General features: G+C 46.9%; 1 protein-coding gene across 1 annotated transcript in view; it reads left to right on the top strand.

Annotated features, from left to right (window-relative positions):
* The window catches only part of LOC133419557 (PH and SEC7 domain-containing protein 1-like), a 117,973-nt gene that overhangs the window by 25,111 nt on the left and 73,292 nt on the right, over positions 1-19,570 (top strand). Inside the window, exons 4-6 of the mRNA XM_061708774.1 lie at positions 1,215-1,704; positions 3,105-3,572; positions 18,185-18,379. Coding sequence (XP_061564758.1) covers positions 1,215-1,704; positions 3,105-3,572; positions 18,185-18,379 — 1,153 coding nt within the window. The remainder of the gene's footprint in view (positions 1-1,214; positions 1,705-3,104; positions 3,573-18,184; positions 18,380-19,570) is intronic.

Here is a 19,570-nt window from a genome sequence, read left to right on the forward strand (position 1 = left end):
GGAGTTCAAGTATCTCGGGGTCTTGTTCACGAGTGAGGGAACAATGGAGCGGGAGATTGACAGACGGATCGGTGCAGCGTCCACAGTTATGCGATCGATGTACTGGACCGTCGTGGTGAAGAGGGAGCTGAGTCGAAAGGCGAAGCTCTCGATTTATCGGTCAATCTACGCTCTTACCCTCACCTATGGTCATGAACTTTGGGTAGTGACCGAAAGGACAAGATCGCAGATACAAGTGGCCAAGATGAGTTTCCTCCGCAGGGTGGCTGGACGCTCCCTTAGAGATAGGGTGAGGAGTTCGGTCACCTGGGAGGAGCTCGGAGTCGAGCCGCTGCTCCTTCACATTGAGAGGAGTCAGCTGAGGTGGCTTTGGCATCTGTACCGGATCTTCCTGGACGCCTCCCTAGGGAGGTGTTCCAGGCATGTCCCTCCTCCTTAGGGAGGTGTTCCAGGCATGTCCCACCGGGAGGAGACCCTGGGGAAAGCCCAGGACACGCTGGAGAGACTATGTCTCTCGGCTGGCCTGGGAACGCCTCGGACTCCCCTCACAGGAGCTGGAGGAAGTGTCTGGGGTGAGGGAAGTCTGGGCATCTCTGCTGAGGCTGCTGCCCCCGCGACCCGGGAATGGATAAGCGGCGGACGATGGATGGATGGATAATATATTCAAATTTTTTGAGATTTTTTATTTGGGGTTTTCATAAACTGTGAGCCATAATCACCAAAATTATAACAAATAAAGGCTTGAAATATCTCACTTTGTATGTAGTGGGAAATAATATTTGTTTCACCCTAAATTGAATTTACTACGAATTAAGTTTTGCAATATATTCAAATTCTCCGACCTGCACCTGTATATTATTACATAAATAAATAAGAGCATAATATGTGTCTGTATTGGTTCAATACGGAACGCAACTTTTAATTCCCAATTACGGAACAATTCCGTATTTCAAGGGACGGGTGGCAACCCTACATAAACCTCTCCAAGCCATCAAGGGGTTCCACAGGATTCCAGGTGAATGATGTAGAGATCTGTTAAATTAATTTTATATTATATTCTGTGCTGCGGTGTTACTCTTTTTTCGAAAAACATGTCCAAATTCGCCGTATGCGCGCATTAAAATCTCTAATTCCATTTGGGTGAAAAAAGCAGACCTCCTCTTTCCCGTTGCCATGGTGACTCGTAAAGTTCTATCAACTGTCTGTTCCTGCAGATCTGTATGATGCCTCCACAGCCCCTCCCAGCGGGAACTCCAGTGAGTCTCCCACCCCGACTCCCCCGTCCTCCCTGCCGCTGCCATCTGCCAATCATGAGGTGCAGCATGTGGAGGTAGAGTTGGTGACCCCTCCCCCGACGATCATCGGGACATCCCCGAAAACTGGCATCATTGGCCGCACGCTGAAATACTCGGAGACCGACCTGGACGCCGTCCCGCTGCGCTGCTACCGCGAGACGGACATCGACGAGGTGCTGCTGGCGGAGCAGGACGACGGCGACTCGGCCTTCGGGAGCAACCGCAGCATGCAGGGCACCTCCGGGACCGGCAGCAGTCCCCTGGGCAGGACTGGCGGGGCAGAGGACGGGGAGGAGGGGGAGGAGGAGGAGGTGGTGAGCTGGGCCAGCGTCAGGATGCAGGGAGACAGCAGGAAGCAGCAGCACGCAGCGCAGGAGGAGCCCGAGGTGTTCGGACACCTGCTGAGCAGGTGAGGAACACTCACACACCACGATCCCCCTGACCCAGATCCCCCTGACCCAGATCCTGCTCTACATCTACACCTCACTTGTTCAATTCAATTTTATTTATATAGCATCTATTACAACAGAAGTTGTCTCTAGGATCTTTCCCGAGACCAGAACATGACCCCCGAGCAATTATTACATAAACATAACATAAGCAATGGCAGGTAAAAACTCCCCTAGTGGGAGAAAAACCTTAAAGGGAAAGTTTGTTTTTTTACAACCTGGACCTTATTTCTGGCATTTTTTATGGTCGTATACTCACCCAGGCAAGTTTGGTGTCATTTGGAGTCCTTCGGAAGATATTACGTTTTTTTTTTTTGCGAGCCACTTCTCCATATAACGGTAGTGAACGGGGCACAGCGGGACACAGACGATGCAGCGTCTAAATAACACATGATTGCCGCGAAACTCGTTCATTTCTTTTATGAATCACTACATCTGCTTCTGGGCATCTTCCAGGACCTGTTGTCTACATCCGGGGCTGTGTTTGTAACAAGGAAATCAGTTTGTAAACAAGACCTCTGAACTCATGACGTCATCTCTGTGCGCGCATCGCAGACACAGCTCTGTGTACAGCTGGAGTTCACTACTGTTAGTTTACTGTTAGTTATTTGAAACATGTCTGAATATTTGTCAAATTCTGAGGTTGTGGACGACGACTTTGAATATGATGGACGTCCTTACCGTTTTGAGCCGGAGTATACGGCTGAAGAGCTCACTGAACGGAGGACAGAGTGCGCGCACAGAGATGACGTCATGAGTTCAGAGGTCTTGTTTACAAACTGATTTATTTGTTACACACACAGCCCCGGATGTAGACAACAGGTCCTGGAAGCAGATCTAGTGATTCATAAAAGAAATGAACGAGTTTCGCGGCAATCATGTGTTATTTAGACGCTGCATCGTCTGTGTCCCGCGGTGCCCCGTTCACTACCGTTATATGGAGAAGCGGCTCGCAAAAAACCCCCTAATATCTTCCGAAGGACTCCAAATGACACCAAACTTGCCTGGGTGAGTATACGACCAAAAAAGATGCCAGAAATAAGGTCCAGGTTGTAAAAAAACGAACTTTCCCTTTAAGCCAAACAGTGGCAAGAAAAACTCCCCTTTAGGAGGGAAGAAACCAGGACCTGGATCATAAGGTGGGACCCTCCTGCTGGAGGCCCGCTCGGCAGAGCAGGAAAAGAAGGTTAGAAACAGCATCTTTGCATGAATTATTCACTGGTTTGCAACAAACCGCAGAATAACTTTAATCTTCAGAGAATATTTACAGTGGGAATTCGGACTGTTTCCTGGTGGTTTCCTTGTTTCTGTCCCAGTTAAGTTCAGCCGTGTTGTTGCTGAAACCATCCTCCTTGTCCAGACCCACAGAGACGTTCTTTGACAACCACAACCCGACCCTGAAGTCGCCCATCCTGGTGTCTGGGCCGCGCTGCGCTGCCGAGGACACCTTCAGCCGCCACTTTGAGAGCATCATGGAGTCGCACCGCGCCAAGGGGACGTCCTACAACAGCCTGGACAGCGACGAGCTGCTGACCTCCAGCACCCAGACCGTCCTGACCTTCGACCTGCCCACCCTCACCCCGGCCATCCACGGCCCGCTGTGCCAGAGCGCCAGGCAGATCGTGCAGCTCAGCTTCGCCCCGCTGGCCCACGGTGAGAGGCCCAGTCTCTCCGACTCGGTGTTCACGGTGACGGGGGACTCGGACGCCACGCGGGCCCCCTCCAGCGAGAGGCTGAGCAGCGGCTCGGACGACACGCTGCCCCGAGGGAAGGAGGGCGCCCAGCTGGGGAGCAGCTGGTACATCAGCACCTCCTTCTCTCTGCCCAGGTGAGCCACATGGCAGGAGGTCGCCGTGGATCTTGTTGTTGCCATAAAGTTCAGCAGCTCAGAGCTTCACAGTCACACAATGTTGATATATGACACGCTGCAAACCAGTGGCGGGGCTTCAGGGGGGACTGGGGGTGCGGTACTCCCCCAGCCCGGGGCCCAATGGGGCCCCTGAGGCAGCAGGCCCTGCATGTAAGATTTGTATTTATTTTTTTGTGGCACCACTTGGTTCATATTAGGTATAACGCATGTATAATATGTTGTGCTGAGATTTTCACACTCACAATTAACATTAAAACAAAAATTGCAAGTGAATCTCCAAATGTAAAATCGTTCATCATCAACAGCCGTCTATCAACGTCATACTGTACGTCATCATCTACCACTTGTCAACAGAGCACAGTAATCCTAAAGCCTAAACATGAGCGGGAGTTAGAAACACAAAAGTGGAGCGATAAAATGCAAAGAAAAAGAAAAGAGGGAGCAAGAAAATTGCCCAAGCTAGACGTATATTTTATTCCCCCTTATCCTCCTCCTGTGGGAGATGAACCTGACGTTGTTAGCAGTGATTCATCCTCGCGCCCGGAATCGAGTCATGAGACGAGAGGCTCCAGGCTGCAAAGGGCCCGGTCATATGCCCCGCCGCCCGGCCCGGCTCTGATGTTCCGCTGCTACTCAAATAAATAAACATCAGTTTACATTTGAACTGGATCAAAGCATTTGATCAAAGTTATCTAAAGACACAACAATGTGCATTTTTTATCAACTTCAAATGTCGACCGCTGTAGACAGTCAAAGTTCTTGTGTGAACTTTAACGTTTATTTCTGTGCAGACATGAACCACATCATTTCAGCTCCTGTTTTTTCTCGTCAACTTCATGTCACTTGTTGAGATAAAATGCGTGTTTGCATTTAAGGCCTCAAAAACTGGAAGAGTTCAGTGTGGAAAAGGCAGAAGTGCAAAGCTGAGCTGGAGACTCGTGAACAGCTGACGTCCCCACTGGCTCAGAGATGACTGTGGGAAACCTCCATCCACATTCACAGATGTTCCTCTCTGGTGGTCTGGAGTTGCATCAGTGTCTCAAGCAGAGTTTATTAACAGTTCTGCAGTGGGGTCCTACCAGGAACCCACTGGTAGGTGCATTTTTCACAGGAAAGACTGAGGAAGAGGAGGGTGACAGCGATGGCAGTCCCCCTGTACTGCTGCACACTGAGGGACATGTCTGCAGGAGGAATGGGACAAGATAACAGATGCAGACCTTTATCTATTGGTTCCTTTAATGCCAAGACTCATTTTAAGTGGGAGTGGCAGCATCACAGAGTGGTAAATCTCCCCGATCTCCACTGATCTGTAGTTCTACCAGCAACGTGGCTGTTGTGGAATGTTTTCAACGCAATTATATATGTATATATATATATATATATATATATATATATATATATATATATATATATATATATATATATATCAGGGCTCCTCAGGGCTTGGTCAGATTCCCTGCTGTTACCTGATCATCCACTCTTCTATCAGCAAACACCGTTGCTGGCGGACATCCCCGATCACCTGCGCCGACTGCCTGCTGTCTCTCCCCGGAGGGATCGCGGTCGGGGCCCCCGTTCCAGCGGGCCCTGCTCCGACCACCGACGCTGGCTGTCATGCCCTCTCCCCCGGAGAAAGCGCTCGAGAAGGCGGGGGAGACGTGCCGGTGTGACAGTCCGACTCAAAGCTCACCTGAGAGCGTCCTCCTCCTCGGCTGAGTTCCGCTGCGGATCTTCTCCTCCTGCCCGGTTCGTCTGCAGCCGCTGGATCCGCCCTGTCTTTCCGGAGCCAGCGCCGCTGATTACCCCGGTAAATGGACCTGCTACCCTGGCGCAGCTTAAGGCAGGAGCATCTCGGAGAAAGTATGCCTGCTTCCAGCCTCCCGATGCTGGATCCATCTCGCTCACCTGGTCCTCCGCTCTTCCGGTCGCGTCACTGACACGTCATCAGAGCGCCGACACCGCGGTAAGGAATATTGCCGGGAACATCGCGAGACTGAGCCATACTGTGTGTGGTGGGCGGAGAGGTGTGGATCCCAGCCTGCTCTGTCCCATCCAGAGATCCACTGGTCAAATCCACATCAAGACTGAACTTTTTAATGCCCAGTCTCTATCAAATAAATCAAGCCTGGTCCACGATCACATCCTTGACAAAGATATTGACCTGATGTGCCTCACGGAGACCTGGCACCAACCTGAGGTCTTTTCCTCATTAAATGAAGCCTGCCCCCCTGGATAAAGTTACCTGCAGAGAGCTCGCTGCACTGGCCGAGGTGGTGGCCTGGCGGTTATCTACCGCAATACTCTCAAGCTGTCCCCTCTGTCTCTACCTGAAGTGTCCTCATTTGAATATCTGGCCTTCAAATCAAAACCTCCATCCAAGATCAATGCTGTATTAATTTACCGGCCGCCCAAACCACACCCATCCTTCATCACGGAGATTCATGACCTTCTCACCTCCTTCTGCTCTCTATCCTCCAATAACATTATACTGGGTGATATGAACATTCATGTTGATAACCCCTCCTCCCCCCTGGCAGCTGATTTCCTTCATGTGTTGGACTGTCTCAACCTCACACAGCATGTTGATGCACCCACTCACACCAGGGGGCGCACCTTAGACCTGGTCATCTCAGACTCCCCCTCCATCAATAATCTGGCAGTATATGACCTGGGTGTCTCGGATCACAGCATTATTTCAATGGACATTTCCTGCTCATCCCACCTCCCTCAGCCTAAACGCGATATTCATTTTCGCAATTTAAAAAACATCAACCCTGCCATTTTGCATTCTGACCTCCAAATGCTGGCCTCACTTAACTTTCCCTCAGTTATGGAATCGGTTGAACACTACAACCATTCTCTTCGCCACCTCCTGGATGTACATGCCCCTCTCAAAACAAGGACTGTGTCTTTCTCCCGCACTGCCCCCTGGTTCACCAATGAACTGCGCAGGATGAAAGCTGCTGGCCGGGCCATTGAAAGGCGAGTCAAATCATCCGGCCTGGTGGTACACAAGCTGGCCTACAAAGACCATCAGAAGGCCTACGCAGCAGCCCTTAAAGAAGCCCGGTCCACCTATTATTCAAACATCATCAACAGCAGTCCAGGAAATTCAAAACAACTTTTTTCCACCATAAATCTTCTCCTAAACTCCAAAAACCAAACCCAGACAGAGTCCACAGCCGAACACTGCAACAGATTTCTTTCATTTTTCAAGGACAAGATCAACTCCATCCGGTCCCAGCTCGCAGGCTCCTCAGCACCATTTCTGCCACCTGCCTGCCCTCTACCTGCACCCTTCAGCACCTTTGTTCCTGTCACACAGCCCGAAGTTGAGAGTCTCATCAAAACAATGAAACCCTCCACTTCCACTTTGGATCCCATTCCTACAGCACTCATCAAATCCAACCTGTCTGTTATAAGCCCTCTCATCACACAAATAATAAACCACTCGTTAAACTCCGGTCATGTCCCGCCGTCACTCAAGACTGCCATTATCAAGCCCCTTCTGAAAAAACCCAGCCTCGACCCAGAATGTCTTTCCAACTACCGGCCCATTTCCCATCTTCCATTTCTGTCCAAGGTGCTTGAAAAAGCTGTTGCCACACAATTACAGGAACATCTTCAACACCATTCACTATTTGAAACTTTCCAATCTGGTTTCCGTACTGCCCATAGTACAGAAACAGCATTATTGAGGGTAACCAATGACCTTCTCATCTCCGCCGACTCTGGATCCCCCTCCCTGCTCATCCTCCTCGACCTTTCAGCAGCCTTCGATACTGTTGACCACCACATCCTCCTAAACCGTCTGCACACCGACGTTGGTCTCCATCACTCCACACTGGACTGGTTCACCTCCTACCTTGGTAACAGGACAGAGTATGTCAGCTTGGGATCTTCCAAGTCCCAAACAGCCCCTGTTACGTGTGGTGTCCCCCAAGGATCTGTCCTAGGACCTCTCCTTTTTATCTTGTACATGCTGCCCCTGGGTCGTGTCATCAGCCAGCACAGAGTCTCGTTTCACTGCTATGCCGATGACACTCAGCTGTACCTCCGGACTGACCCCAACCTTCGTTCCACCCTAGTCCCCTCATCTTCACCTACTCAAGCCCTCTCTAACTGCCTGGAGGAGATTAGGGCGTGGATGAGTCACAACTTCCTCCAACTCAACAGTTCCAAAACCGAAGCCATACAAATTGGCACCCCTCACCAGGTCCAGTCATCACCCATAACCACCATCTCCTTCTCCGGTCAAGACATCCCCCTCTCCACCTCTGTTACAAACCTCGGTGTGAAGCTGGACCCACAACTCACCTTCATAAACCACATCAAACATCTGTACAAAACCTGCTTCTTCCACATAAAGAACCTATCCAAACTCCGCCCCTTCCTCACTTTCCCTGATGCAGAAAAACTCGTCCACGCTCTTATCTCCTCCAGGCTTGACTACTGCAACAGCCTGCTCATCGGTATCCCCAACAAACACCTTCGGAAACTCCAACTCATTCAGAACTGTGCCGCCCGAACTCTGATGAGAACCTGCAAATACGACCATATCACCCCTATTCTCCAGAAACTCCACTGGCTTCCCATAACCGCAAGAATCCAATTCAAGATCGCCCTCATCACCCACCTCTGCATCTACAGCACTGCCCCTCAATACCTCAAAGACCTCCTGACCCCTCACTCATCCACCCGGAACCTCCGCTCACAAAAGACCAACCTCCTCTATCAGCCCCGCACACGACTCCGCTCCATGGGAGACCGAGCTTTCTGCTCCGCTGCCCCCCACATCTGGAACTCCCTCCCTGAACACCTCCGTCAACCCCAGTCTGTGGACACCTTCAAAAAGGGGCTTAAAACTTTCCTGTTCAGGAAGGCTTTCCCTGGTCTTTCTTAGATGTTTTTTTACTATTTTTATGCTTTTTTTTACTTCTCGTCTTTTATGTGCCCTGACTTTCCCTTGTTTATGTAATGCACTTTGAGATTACACATGAAAAGTGCTATACAAATAAAATGTATTATTATTTATTATTATTATTATATATATATGCATGTGTGTGTGTGTGTGTATGTATATATATATATATATATATATATATATATGTATGTGTGTGTATATATATACCGTAAATATATATATATATATATATATATATATATATATATATATATATATATATATATATATCTGCAAGAAAAAAAATAGTGCATCTCTTGTTTGGACTGTTTGCAGAGAAATCAAAGTCATAGTACATAAGCATTATTGCATTTTCCATATTGTCCCAACATTCTTAAAGATTTCAGAGTTTTTACTTCTTATTTTCCTAATTGGTATATTTCAGTATACACTCACTGACGGTGGCCAGTGTCCAAGCAGATTTACCAGTCATATTATCTTCTACCTGTCTTAGATTTATCATCCCAGTCCCCTTTTGAGCCTCCAGATCAGTATGTTGTGCAGGAGGAGACCAGATTCTTCAGGAGTGGAGTTGCAGCTGTGAACAGCCTCAGTCTGCTTCCAGGCTTGTGGGAGCAGCTATGTTGGTGGCGAACCAGTCAGACCAGTCGGTTCTCTTGGTCCGTGTCACAGTTGGCTGTTTTGTTTTGAATCTCTTGCAATGAGATGTGGTATGAATGCAGAGAGAAGTCAGATTAAATGCAGTTGAACAGTGCTTACCAGCCATTAATGCTAAAGTAAAAACACTGGGGGTATCCGTGTACTAGCTGCTAGCTGCTAAACAGTTGCAAAGTGTTCTTGATGACACTTGAGTGTAAATGCATTTATGACTGCCTCCGTCTGAGGTCAGATTGCTGCTAATGGGCTGCTGTCAGACTCCATGTGAACAGGCATCTGTCCGTGTCACTCTCTCAGTGCGGAGCAGTGCTGCAATGCTGCTCTGGATCCTCGCGGCTTCACGTGAAGGTCAACCCAGCGCAGTCTGCCAGGCTGGCCGGGGAAGTGTGTCTGCTCGTGTTTGTGCATGCACCTGTCCCCGAAGGTGCACGTGGGTGGGTGTACATGTGAAGTGCATGCATACAGGTGCAGACATGTTTATGCAAACACAGCAGATGGCTGCGTATGCTGCAGTGAACGACTCACCTTGACGGTTGGAGTCACAAAGACTCCCTGTGTTATTCCTGAGACTTATTGTTGTGCACCTGAACTCCTTATTGCACGTGTCACACTCAGAATGAAGCAGATGTCTGATATTTGTGCTGAAGGGGAACTTGTCTTCAGAGTGCTCACATGTGACAGTGAGACAGTCGACTTTGTGAATGTCACCGTAACTCGGGCAGCACTGCGGAGGCGGGGGGGGGTTGCAGGCCTGCTGCGCGACCACTAGATGGCGGAAAACCCCAAGAATCCCAGTGTGGGGTTCTGTGTGTCTTTCAGCAGCAGTGTGTGCTTTTAGCGTGTTCGTGTGTCCCTGGAGGGAATCTGATTTCATATTTCAGCTGAGTCATGTAGAAACGTTTGAGGAAAAACAAAAAAAAAACGACATATATTTTTCTTTGATTTTTTTTTCTCGACTTCCTGATAAAAGTCTTTACACAAGGAGGTAAATGTTTGCTCAGCACAGGTCTTATCGTGACTTTATGAGCTTCCCTGAGGCTGTGGAATCCAGGAGCGAGACGGGAGGCAAACATCTCTGAAAGTTTGGACATACTTTGATAAAAGTTGGAATTTTTCTACCCGTCCCACCCCCTCCTCTTCCTTTCCTCTCTTCACCCTCTTTCATTAGACAGTGGCTCATTGTGTGGAGCTGCCCAGTGGACTGAGAGAGGGCTCGGCTATGCAGGAATACTGCGAAAGCAGAAGCTGACACTGGGAATTCTCTCAGGACCTCTCGACGTCGTGCCTGCTGTTGATGAACAGGTGCTGCCACCTCGTGCAGTGCTGCCTTTATCTTATGATTATGAACTATCCTGCAGACCGTCATGAAGTGTATGTTGTAAACAGACTCCACGTTGGCCTCAGATGGTGACAAAAGGCCATCCTCTCTTTGCCCCGGGCAGTTGAAGAGGAAACAGTTTAGCGGCACACACTGAGGCTATCGGCTTTAAACCCGACACCGCACATCTTTTGTTTGCTCTGCGTGAAAGCTCATTCCACAAACAAGGTGGACTACAGTTTTCTGGTCACACTCTGTGTCTGTGTAATTGGAGAAGCAGCGAGTGAAAGGAATGAAGTGAAGGTAGCTGGGGGCAGGGGGCGGTTTTCAGGCAACGCACAAGCCAAGTCTCATGCCATGCTTTGAATGCAAGGTCAGCAGGGGATGGTGAGCATTGGGGAGGGAGAGGAGGAGAGAGAGGAGTGAAAAGAGGGAAGAGAAACAACAGCAAACTGACTCAGTGGGGAAAAGATAGAGACAAACAGCGTTGCAGGACAAACAGCTCTTTTGCTGGAGGGGAAAGGAGGCTTGGTGTGAAGATCAGATGACAGCAAACACAGAGGGAGAGGAGGAACGAGAGCCCAGTCCCAGCTCAACACGGAGCAGAGCAACATTCACTCCTGCTAGCGTCCGGTGAGCGAGCGCAGGTGTTTTCCTCCAGCCATGAGTTCAGGGCATGAAGTGGGAGGGAGACCTGGGGTCGGCAGGGTGAGTAGACGAAGGCGAGCTGCCTGTCAGGCGACGGCAGCAAGGACGCCATCTATCTTCTGCTGTCATGGTTCATCTGCAGCCGGGGAGGACAGGCAATGGACGAACCAGAGGTCTGGCCCTGGGTGAGTGTCCTTCAGGGGAACCCGCCGCTCCTGCCCGTCATGTGTCCTGTATCCAGTCAGTGTCCATGGAAACTGAGAGTGTTTCAGGTTTAGTGCTCAGCAAGTCTCTGGAAACGGTGTGTCTGCATCACGGCGAGACGTATCCCCAGGTTTCGTGTTTCATCTGAACCTAAACTTTTTAACAAAACGTTGATTCATCAATCTGACCCGGAGGTAGAGCTTGAAGAAACACAGAGCTGATGGGCAGGAAGTCTGACCGGTGCTGCTGTATTCTCAGGAAAACAAAGCCTGGCGCATCTTCAGATACCTTTCAGTAAAATGATGGCAGCTCTGGGATTGATTGTTGTGAAATGTAGGACAGACATTCGTGGTTGCCATGGTTATAACTCCTTCAGCACCCACGGTTGCCATCTTTGTTTGTTTTTTATGGTGTTAGTTTTGTCAGATGATCCAGCCTCATTGTTTCTCTGAATAACTTTGGCATTTAGTTTAGATCTCCGTGGTCCCCAGGTGACAGACCCTCACGACTCTGCTCATTGGTCCACCTGGCGGTTGGCGTTTCAGGCTTTTAGGTACATGTCTTGGCAACTGAAATGGCAAGAAAAAGTAAAAGAAATATATATATATTAGGGGTGGGCAAAAATATCGATATGGCAATATATCGCGATACTTTTCCAGCCGATTCAATATCGATATTCAAAATTGGAATATCAAATTTTTTTTTTTTTTTAAATATTTATTTTTTATTTTTATTTTTTTAATATTTTTTATCCCTGATTTTTTTCACATTATATCACCCAGTGCTCCTACCTAAGTGACAGTCCTGGGCATTGCCACTCTCTACCAACCTTGGGAGGGCCCTGCACTGAGCTCAGGTTTTATTTCACGTTTTATTTCATTTTATAATTTATTTTTTATATAACACAATTGCCTGTCCTTAAAAAATGAAAAATAATGGACAGAGGTTTATTTATTTATGGATTTATATCTATACTGACTGATCACTGTGCCTGTCCTTGGTTTTAGTACCCATCTTTCTTGTGTTTATTATCATTTGCCACATAATTAAAGCAACCTAATACTAAATTTAATGTTAATTTCATATGATGTAAATAATATGAAAAACATATACAAATATGCTGTAACTTTAGCTTGTATAGTTATAATAAAACATTGTTTTGACTCAGTTTGTCCCATGAATTGTCACTATAATCTGATGAACGTGCAACTCGGATTTTAAGATCCATCACTATCATCTGATGTACATATATACAACTTGGATTTTAAGATGTGTAATGCATTTTTAAATTTTTCGGTGAACTATGTAGAATATAATAATCGGGATATCGCATAATCGGGATATCGCAATGTGTATCGTATCGTGGCTCAAGTATCGTGATGCGTATCGTATCGTGAGGTCCTTCCCAATACCCACCCCTAATATATATATATATATATATATATATATATATATATATATATATATATATATATATATATATATATATATATATATATATATATATATATAATATAAGTAATAGATGGACGCAATGTATTTACAGTGAGAGAGTCATTGTCCTGATGTGTCACTAAACTTCTGCTAAGCTTCAACAACTTCTCCGGCTACGACTCGCCCGACTCCCTCAGCTCCTCTTGGTAGACGGCTGTCACATCAGTTGATGTGCTCACTTTCACACAAAACAGCTGTACGAGCAGAAAAGAAAGTAATTGCTGGTGATTGGATGAAGCATCTCTTCATCACCACCAGAACAAAGCTGGGTTCATTAAGTTCAGACATTCATGTTCCCCAGAGTATACGTCAGGGTAAATGTGGTGTCTCTCCCTCCATTTGAAGTTCTTCTACGCAGCAAACATAAGCTTAATATTCCATAAATTTAGTCAAAATGGTCTTATTTCAAACAAAAATATCTTTTCCAATAAGCTAAAGAATTTCTCCTGAAATGCTGTTAGACATTCATGGTACCCAGAGTTTAACACCTGATCTTCATGCAATGGCTCAAAGCTGTGAAAACATTTTTACGTGGACCAATTTTATAATTGCCCACATATCCATCCATCCATCCATCCATCCATCCATCCATCCATCCATCCATCCATCTTTTATGTCTGCTTCATCCTGACAGTCCTTCACGGGTCCAAACAATGAGGTTAGGGTCTTTCTTCTCAGAGAGAGATGAGACTAACTGCAGAAAAATTCACGTCCAAGGTCCCTTCAGAATACCAGTCGGCCCAAAGTGCAGAACAGAGGAAAGCTGGAGAACCCAACCAGAGAACCCAGCTGGAGAACCCTGCTGGAGAACCCTGCTGGAGAACCTGGGTGGAGAACCCAGCTGGAGAACCCAACCGGAGAACCCTGTTGGAGAACCCGGTGGGAAAACCCTGTTGGAGAACCCAGCTCAAGAACCTGGGTGGAGAACCCTGCTGGAGAACCCAACCGGAGAACCCTGTTGGAGAACCCGGTGGGAAAACCCTGGTGGAGAACCCAGAACAGGCCCGTGCAGGAACAAGGGACTATAAGCCAAACTCCTCCCAGAGCTCGGCTGAGACTCAACACCAGAACAATCAACCCAACATTCATGTTTGCTCCGTTCTAATTCAACATGTGATGATCATTCAGCACCAGATCGTGATTTCATTGATCATAAATCAAGCAGCTTTTAAGGTGATAATCTCAGCTCTTCTTGCTTCACTGTTAGTCCATGGTTTTCATTTTGTTTCTATTTTTAATATCATCCTATTATTATGATGATAATAAAACATCTGAGACACTTGCTTCACTCACATGCTAACAGGTTCCTCTGAACAACCGATCACCGCTAGATCAGACTGATGAGTGAAAGTCTTCAACATGCTGACTTCAGTGAGTTGTGACTCGCTGAACCTGGCAGACATTACACCTGCTAAGCATCAGCATGATCTTGATCCTCTGTGTACAAAACAACAGCAGATTTCTGCACTCTCTCCTGTCCTAGTCAGTGAGCTGGAGTCATTAATTACTGTTTGCTTGGGTGTCATCTTCCTGACGCACATGTTGTGTAACGACGTGTGAAAGAGGGAAGCGAGGCCCAGGGCTGTTGGTTTTCTTGGCTTGTTGGAAGCCGAAGGAAACATTGTCTTTCTTCAGAAAGCAGCTTTTGTGTTTGGGATCACAGCTGTAGCTGGACTCTGGTTAGACCTCAGACCGGCGGCCCGAGTGCCGCTCGCGGCCCTCAGCAGCACCAAAAAACCTCCCCTCATCTTCACTTCAGCAGACGGATTAGGAGACCTCGACACAGAGGCGTCCATGGGGCCCTAAGCAAAATTTGATTTTGGGGCCCTCTATAGAGGGAATGCGCATGACGTCACAGATGCGACTTCACAGCGGGTTACGCCCACTGAGTGGCAGAAAGACTGAGTGGCAGCGTAAACTTTCAGTTTGAGCAACTGGAAAACATCTAAAATGGGAAAGAGCTGTTGTGCGATCAACTGTACTCATAGATTTAGCAAGAAATCGAGTTATCGTTTTAATGACTGCCGAAAATTAAGCTTAAAAGAGACAAATGGATCACTGCAATTCGCAGAAACAACTGGATTCTAGGCACCGAAACATGGATTTGCGGTTCCCATTTTGTATCAGGTAATGTTGGATTTTTGGGTAGCTAACGTTAAACGGTCAAATCATAAAGTTCGGTGTCCTCATTACTTTAATTGCGCCAACAAATCCTGCCTTGAAGTAGGACCAAGCGTCAAGACTTTTGTGTGCCTTCAAGATTTGCTTCCATAGGCGGCGGGTGACTGAAATATTTGGTGAAGGTATATATAGGGAGGAATCCTTTGCGCAAGGCGCGGGCACGCAAACATTTTGAGTTTTTTTTTCACCCAAAACAGTTGCGTAACAATGATTTGAGCATAATTTGACCAACATAATTGCAGGATTACCGGCAGTGCAGTCTCCTCCTCCTCCCGGGTCATCGCTGCTCATATGGCCGGTTGCACCATCAGCTGAGCCGGTGTTAAGACACTGGGGAGGTCGCTGACGCGGTGGCTGCTTTTTATTAATGTTGCGCACATATATCATTTTTGCAAAATACCTGGCATTGTATTTGGGGAGGCTTAGCCTTCCCTAGCCTTCATTACCCGCCGCCCATGTTTGCTTCGTGTATTTCCCCGGCTTAGAAATTAAGTACATATAAATATCAGGAAACTCGATTCGTGGCCAAATATTAATGTCCATGAACCACTGGTTCTTTGGGTAACTCTACAGGTCACTGTCAAGTCCAACTGACTTTAATTTAAGCCCATAATCGGCTGTTATCCCGTCTTCTCCACAGTTTCCCTACTAGTTGCAGCCATTTTTGCCACTTTTGCATTTTGCATTTTTGCGTGCGAGTAAGGGGGCGTGGTCCAGTGGGAATGTGACGTCAATGCATACCCTCTATTACTGCCAGTAATACTGATTATTGATCATTCACACACCCACTATAAACTTATTTCATGTTCTTCCCTGTCATTACAAATACACTTGTAAATCTAGATGTAAGAACCTCTTGTTGTAGTTAGACAGTGATTAAGACCATGGAAGCAGACAACAGATTAACAAGCTTGCAGAAAAATCTTTCAATTAATACCTACTGGCCACACAGAGAAGCAATAGATAAAATGTCAAACAGCAATGTGCAACAACAATTTGAAGTGGAACAACAACAATTAAGTGCAACAACAAAGTACTACAAAAACTAGAACTCTAATTAAAATCACTCAACTTAATGCTGATTCATGGTTCTGCGTTACACCAACGTAGAGCCTACGGCGTAGGGTACGCGGCGACGCACAACGTACCGCGGAGCTATGCCGTACCCTACGCCGTAGACTCTGCGTCGATTTAACGCAGAACCATAATTCCGGCTTTAGATAAACAGTACCTCGTACCTCGGGCCTTCAACCTACTCCTCAGATGCGATGTGCCGTGCGCAATGCACGGTTGAATGAACACATTACTAGTGGAGCTCTGGAGCCGAAAGGCAGTAGTCAATATGCCAGCAGTCGTCTACTCTAGTCTGTTAACATAATATTGTAATATATTGTAATATTTCTGTAATAATATTATTGTTTATTATTGTTTATTGTTTATATATTATTGTATATGTGTTTTTGTACAATAACATACCTTTGATAATGTATGAATCATCACTCACTAGGGGTGTAATGATACACTAATCTCACGATACGGTACGATACACAATATTGAGGTCACGATAACGATACGATACGATATTATAGCAGTATTTTTTCAACAACCTTGAATGAGGAACATATGATTGGATGCTGTGCGTTTGCCCTATTGTTACAGTTTGTAATGCTTTATAACTGTTTAAGTTTTAAACAGAAAGCCAGGCCAACCATTTTCCACAATCTGAACTAAAAGTAAATGTCAGGTTTGCATTATGCATCTTCAGTTTCATACAAGTAAAAATATTTTGCCACAAACTGAATAGTTTCTCTCATGTATGACTTGACTTTTTTCTTTTCCAGAAATTTAACAACTAAAATTAAATAAATAAACAAAAGTAAATAAATAAACTATGAAAAGTCCCAAACTCAAAATGCAACATGACTGTTATTTAGCTTATGACAGAGCTAAGAGCTTCAGCCACATGCTCCAGCCTTAGGCCGTAAGGTGAACCCCGTTATCGTTTCATCCCGCTCCCACCTTTGGGGACGACACAATCTTTACATCATAAAAAACATTGATTCATGTTCACCTTATAAGTAAAAGTTCAGAGCTCAAAACCCCCCAAGAGTCCCGTGATCGGGACCGCAAAACGGTACTAGTTTCTTCTGAGCGTTGTAAGATTTTCGTCCGCGGGTCGAGGCGCGGTCGTCACGTGATCCCGCTGCACCAATAGAATTCGCCTTACTAGTAAACACAATATATTAATATGAATAACCCAATATCGCACTACAGTTTGTCACCTCCACGACACGTATCGTGACGTTTTTGTATCGCGAAATTTTGTGACATGATATATTGTTACACCCCTATCACTCACACATAAAAAAAAAGTTCGCTCATGCCGTGGGCCGGCTCTGGCTCACAGTGACAACATGCTGAAATGATCATCACTCGATCAGATGTGAGTAGTGCGGCACCTCTGAACCTTCTGCTGCTTCCAAGAGGAAATTATAGCATAGAAGGAAGGAAGCTGGCAAGAAGGAAGTTGTTGTGTGCATTAAATAAACCACATAATCCCACATCATGCTGTGTTTGCAAAATTAGAAAATAAAATCACTTTTTGTGCTTCAAAACAGATGTTAAAGTGTCTGAACTTGGACAGCGGGCAGTGCAGGAGGAGGCAGACTTGGAATGAAAGATGGTTGATCTCTGATATTCTATTCTTATTTATTAATTCAAGCAGGCAGATCCGTTGAGAACCAGCTCTCCCTCCCAGTGACGACCTGGCCATCCTAGAGATTTCACTACGGCCTTTTTTCATTATTAACAAATATTCATCTTTATTCGAGCCGTTTTCTCTGGATCAGCCTCACCTTTCCTTTCCCCTTTGACATCGGAGCACCTGGGAGCTCAGACTGAGAACAAATCATCAATTAGTGTTGTTGAATTATTGATATAACAGACTCTGTTTAAAAATATCACCACCATTCGTTGTTCCTCCTCTTACTTTCTTTTTCCGTTCTCCATTATTAACAACCTTTCTTTCTTTCTACTGCCCCCCGTTCTGGTCCTGAGTGTGCATCTGCTTCATCTCCCATGTTTGCCCTCCTCCTGACGTTAACCTCTGCTGTCCTCTTCCCCCGTGACCCTCCACCCCCTCAGCAGGGAGAAGGTCCGCCTGGCCACGGACTCGGAGCTGGACCAGGACCTCAGTGAGCGGCTGGGCCTTGGCAGCAGCGACACCCTCACCAACGGCAGCCACCGCGCCGACCTGGCGGCTGCCAGACGCCTCGCCAAGCGTCTCTTCAACTTGGACGGCTTCAGGAAGTCCGACGTGTCGCGCCACCTCAGCAAGAAGTGAGTCAGCCAGGGCTTCATGTGTCTCGTGTATGAAAATAACAAAAGTGACGTTCTTGGGGGTTTTGAGTGCAGACCGACCAAACCAGCCATGCTCCTGAAAGCTGGCTCAATTCAACTCCTGCCAGAGGCCAGACTGGGGGGGGTGTGGGGTGCAGGCCAGGATGTCAGCAAGCACACAGCAGACATCCACACAGACAGGTGGAAGCAGCAGTGGGATGATCAGAGGGGGGGACTGCAGGTCAGCATGAAGCTCCCGAAGCTCCGGCCTGCAAACATACACAAAAGAGAAAAAAGGGGGCCAGCACAACAAACTACAAGAACGATGGACAAAAATGATGGCTATGAGATATGGGTGGTTCAACATATGTACACGTGTCCTTCTCCACGTGCAAGAGACACGGCTGGGTGTTGAGTGCTGACAGCAGGCTCGGTACAGGCTTTTGGTGTTTAGGAGATGCAGCATCTTTATTTCCTGAGTGGACTTGCATTGTGATTGGTCAGGTTCCAGCTGCGTCCCAGTTTGACTTCAGGGGCTGGACTTGAGGACCCAGTGGTCCACATATTAAATGGACATGGACATATTAAAGGCTCTCCCATGTCAACGCGTCCTCCTGGTGTAGTGTACAAGTCAGGTGTATGCTAGCAGCCTAAGCATAAACCAAGCATCATCCCTAAGTTGTATTTCTTTTTAATGTGGATCCCAGTAAGACTAGCTGTGTTTAGGGGCATAGCTAATGGTGATCCTTACAAATAAATAAATACATCCCTGACATCAGGCTGCTGCGGGACATGGACATGGAGACATGGACATGGAGACATGGACATGGACATATGGACATGGACATGGAGACATAGACATGGAAAGATGGACATGGAGACATGGACATGGACATATGGACATGGACATGGACATGGACATGGACATGGAGACATGGACATGGACATATGGACATGGACATGGAGACATAGACATGGAGAGATGGACATGGACATGGACATGGAGACATGGACATGGAGACATGGAGACATGGACATGGGCATGGAGACATGGACATGGAGACATAGACATGGACATGGACATGGACATGGAGACATGGACATGGAGACATGGAGACATGGACATGGATATGGAGACATGGAGACATGGAGAAATGGACATTGACATGGATATGGAGACATGGAGAAATG

This window comes from Cololabis saira, chromosome 19 (assembly GCF_033807715.1).
Source record: "Cololabis saira isolate AMF1-May2022 chromosome 19, fColSai1.1, whole genome shotgun sequence".
Classification (NCBI taxonomy): Eukaryota; Metazoa; Chordata; class Actinopteri; order Beloniformes; family Belonidae; genus Cololabis; species Cololabis saira.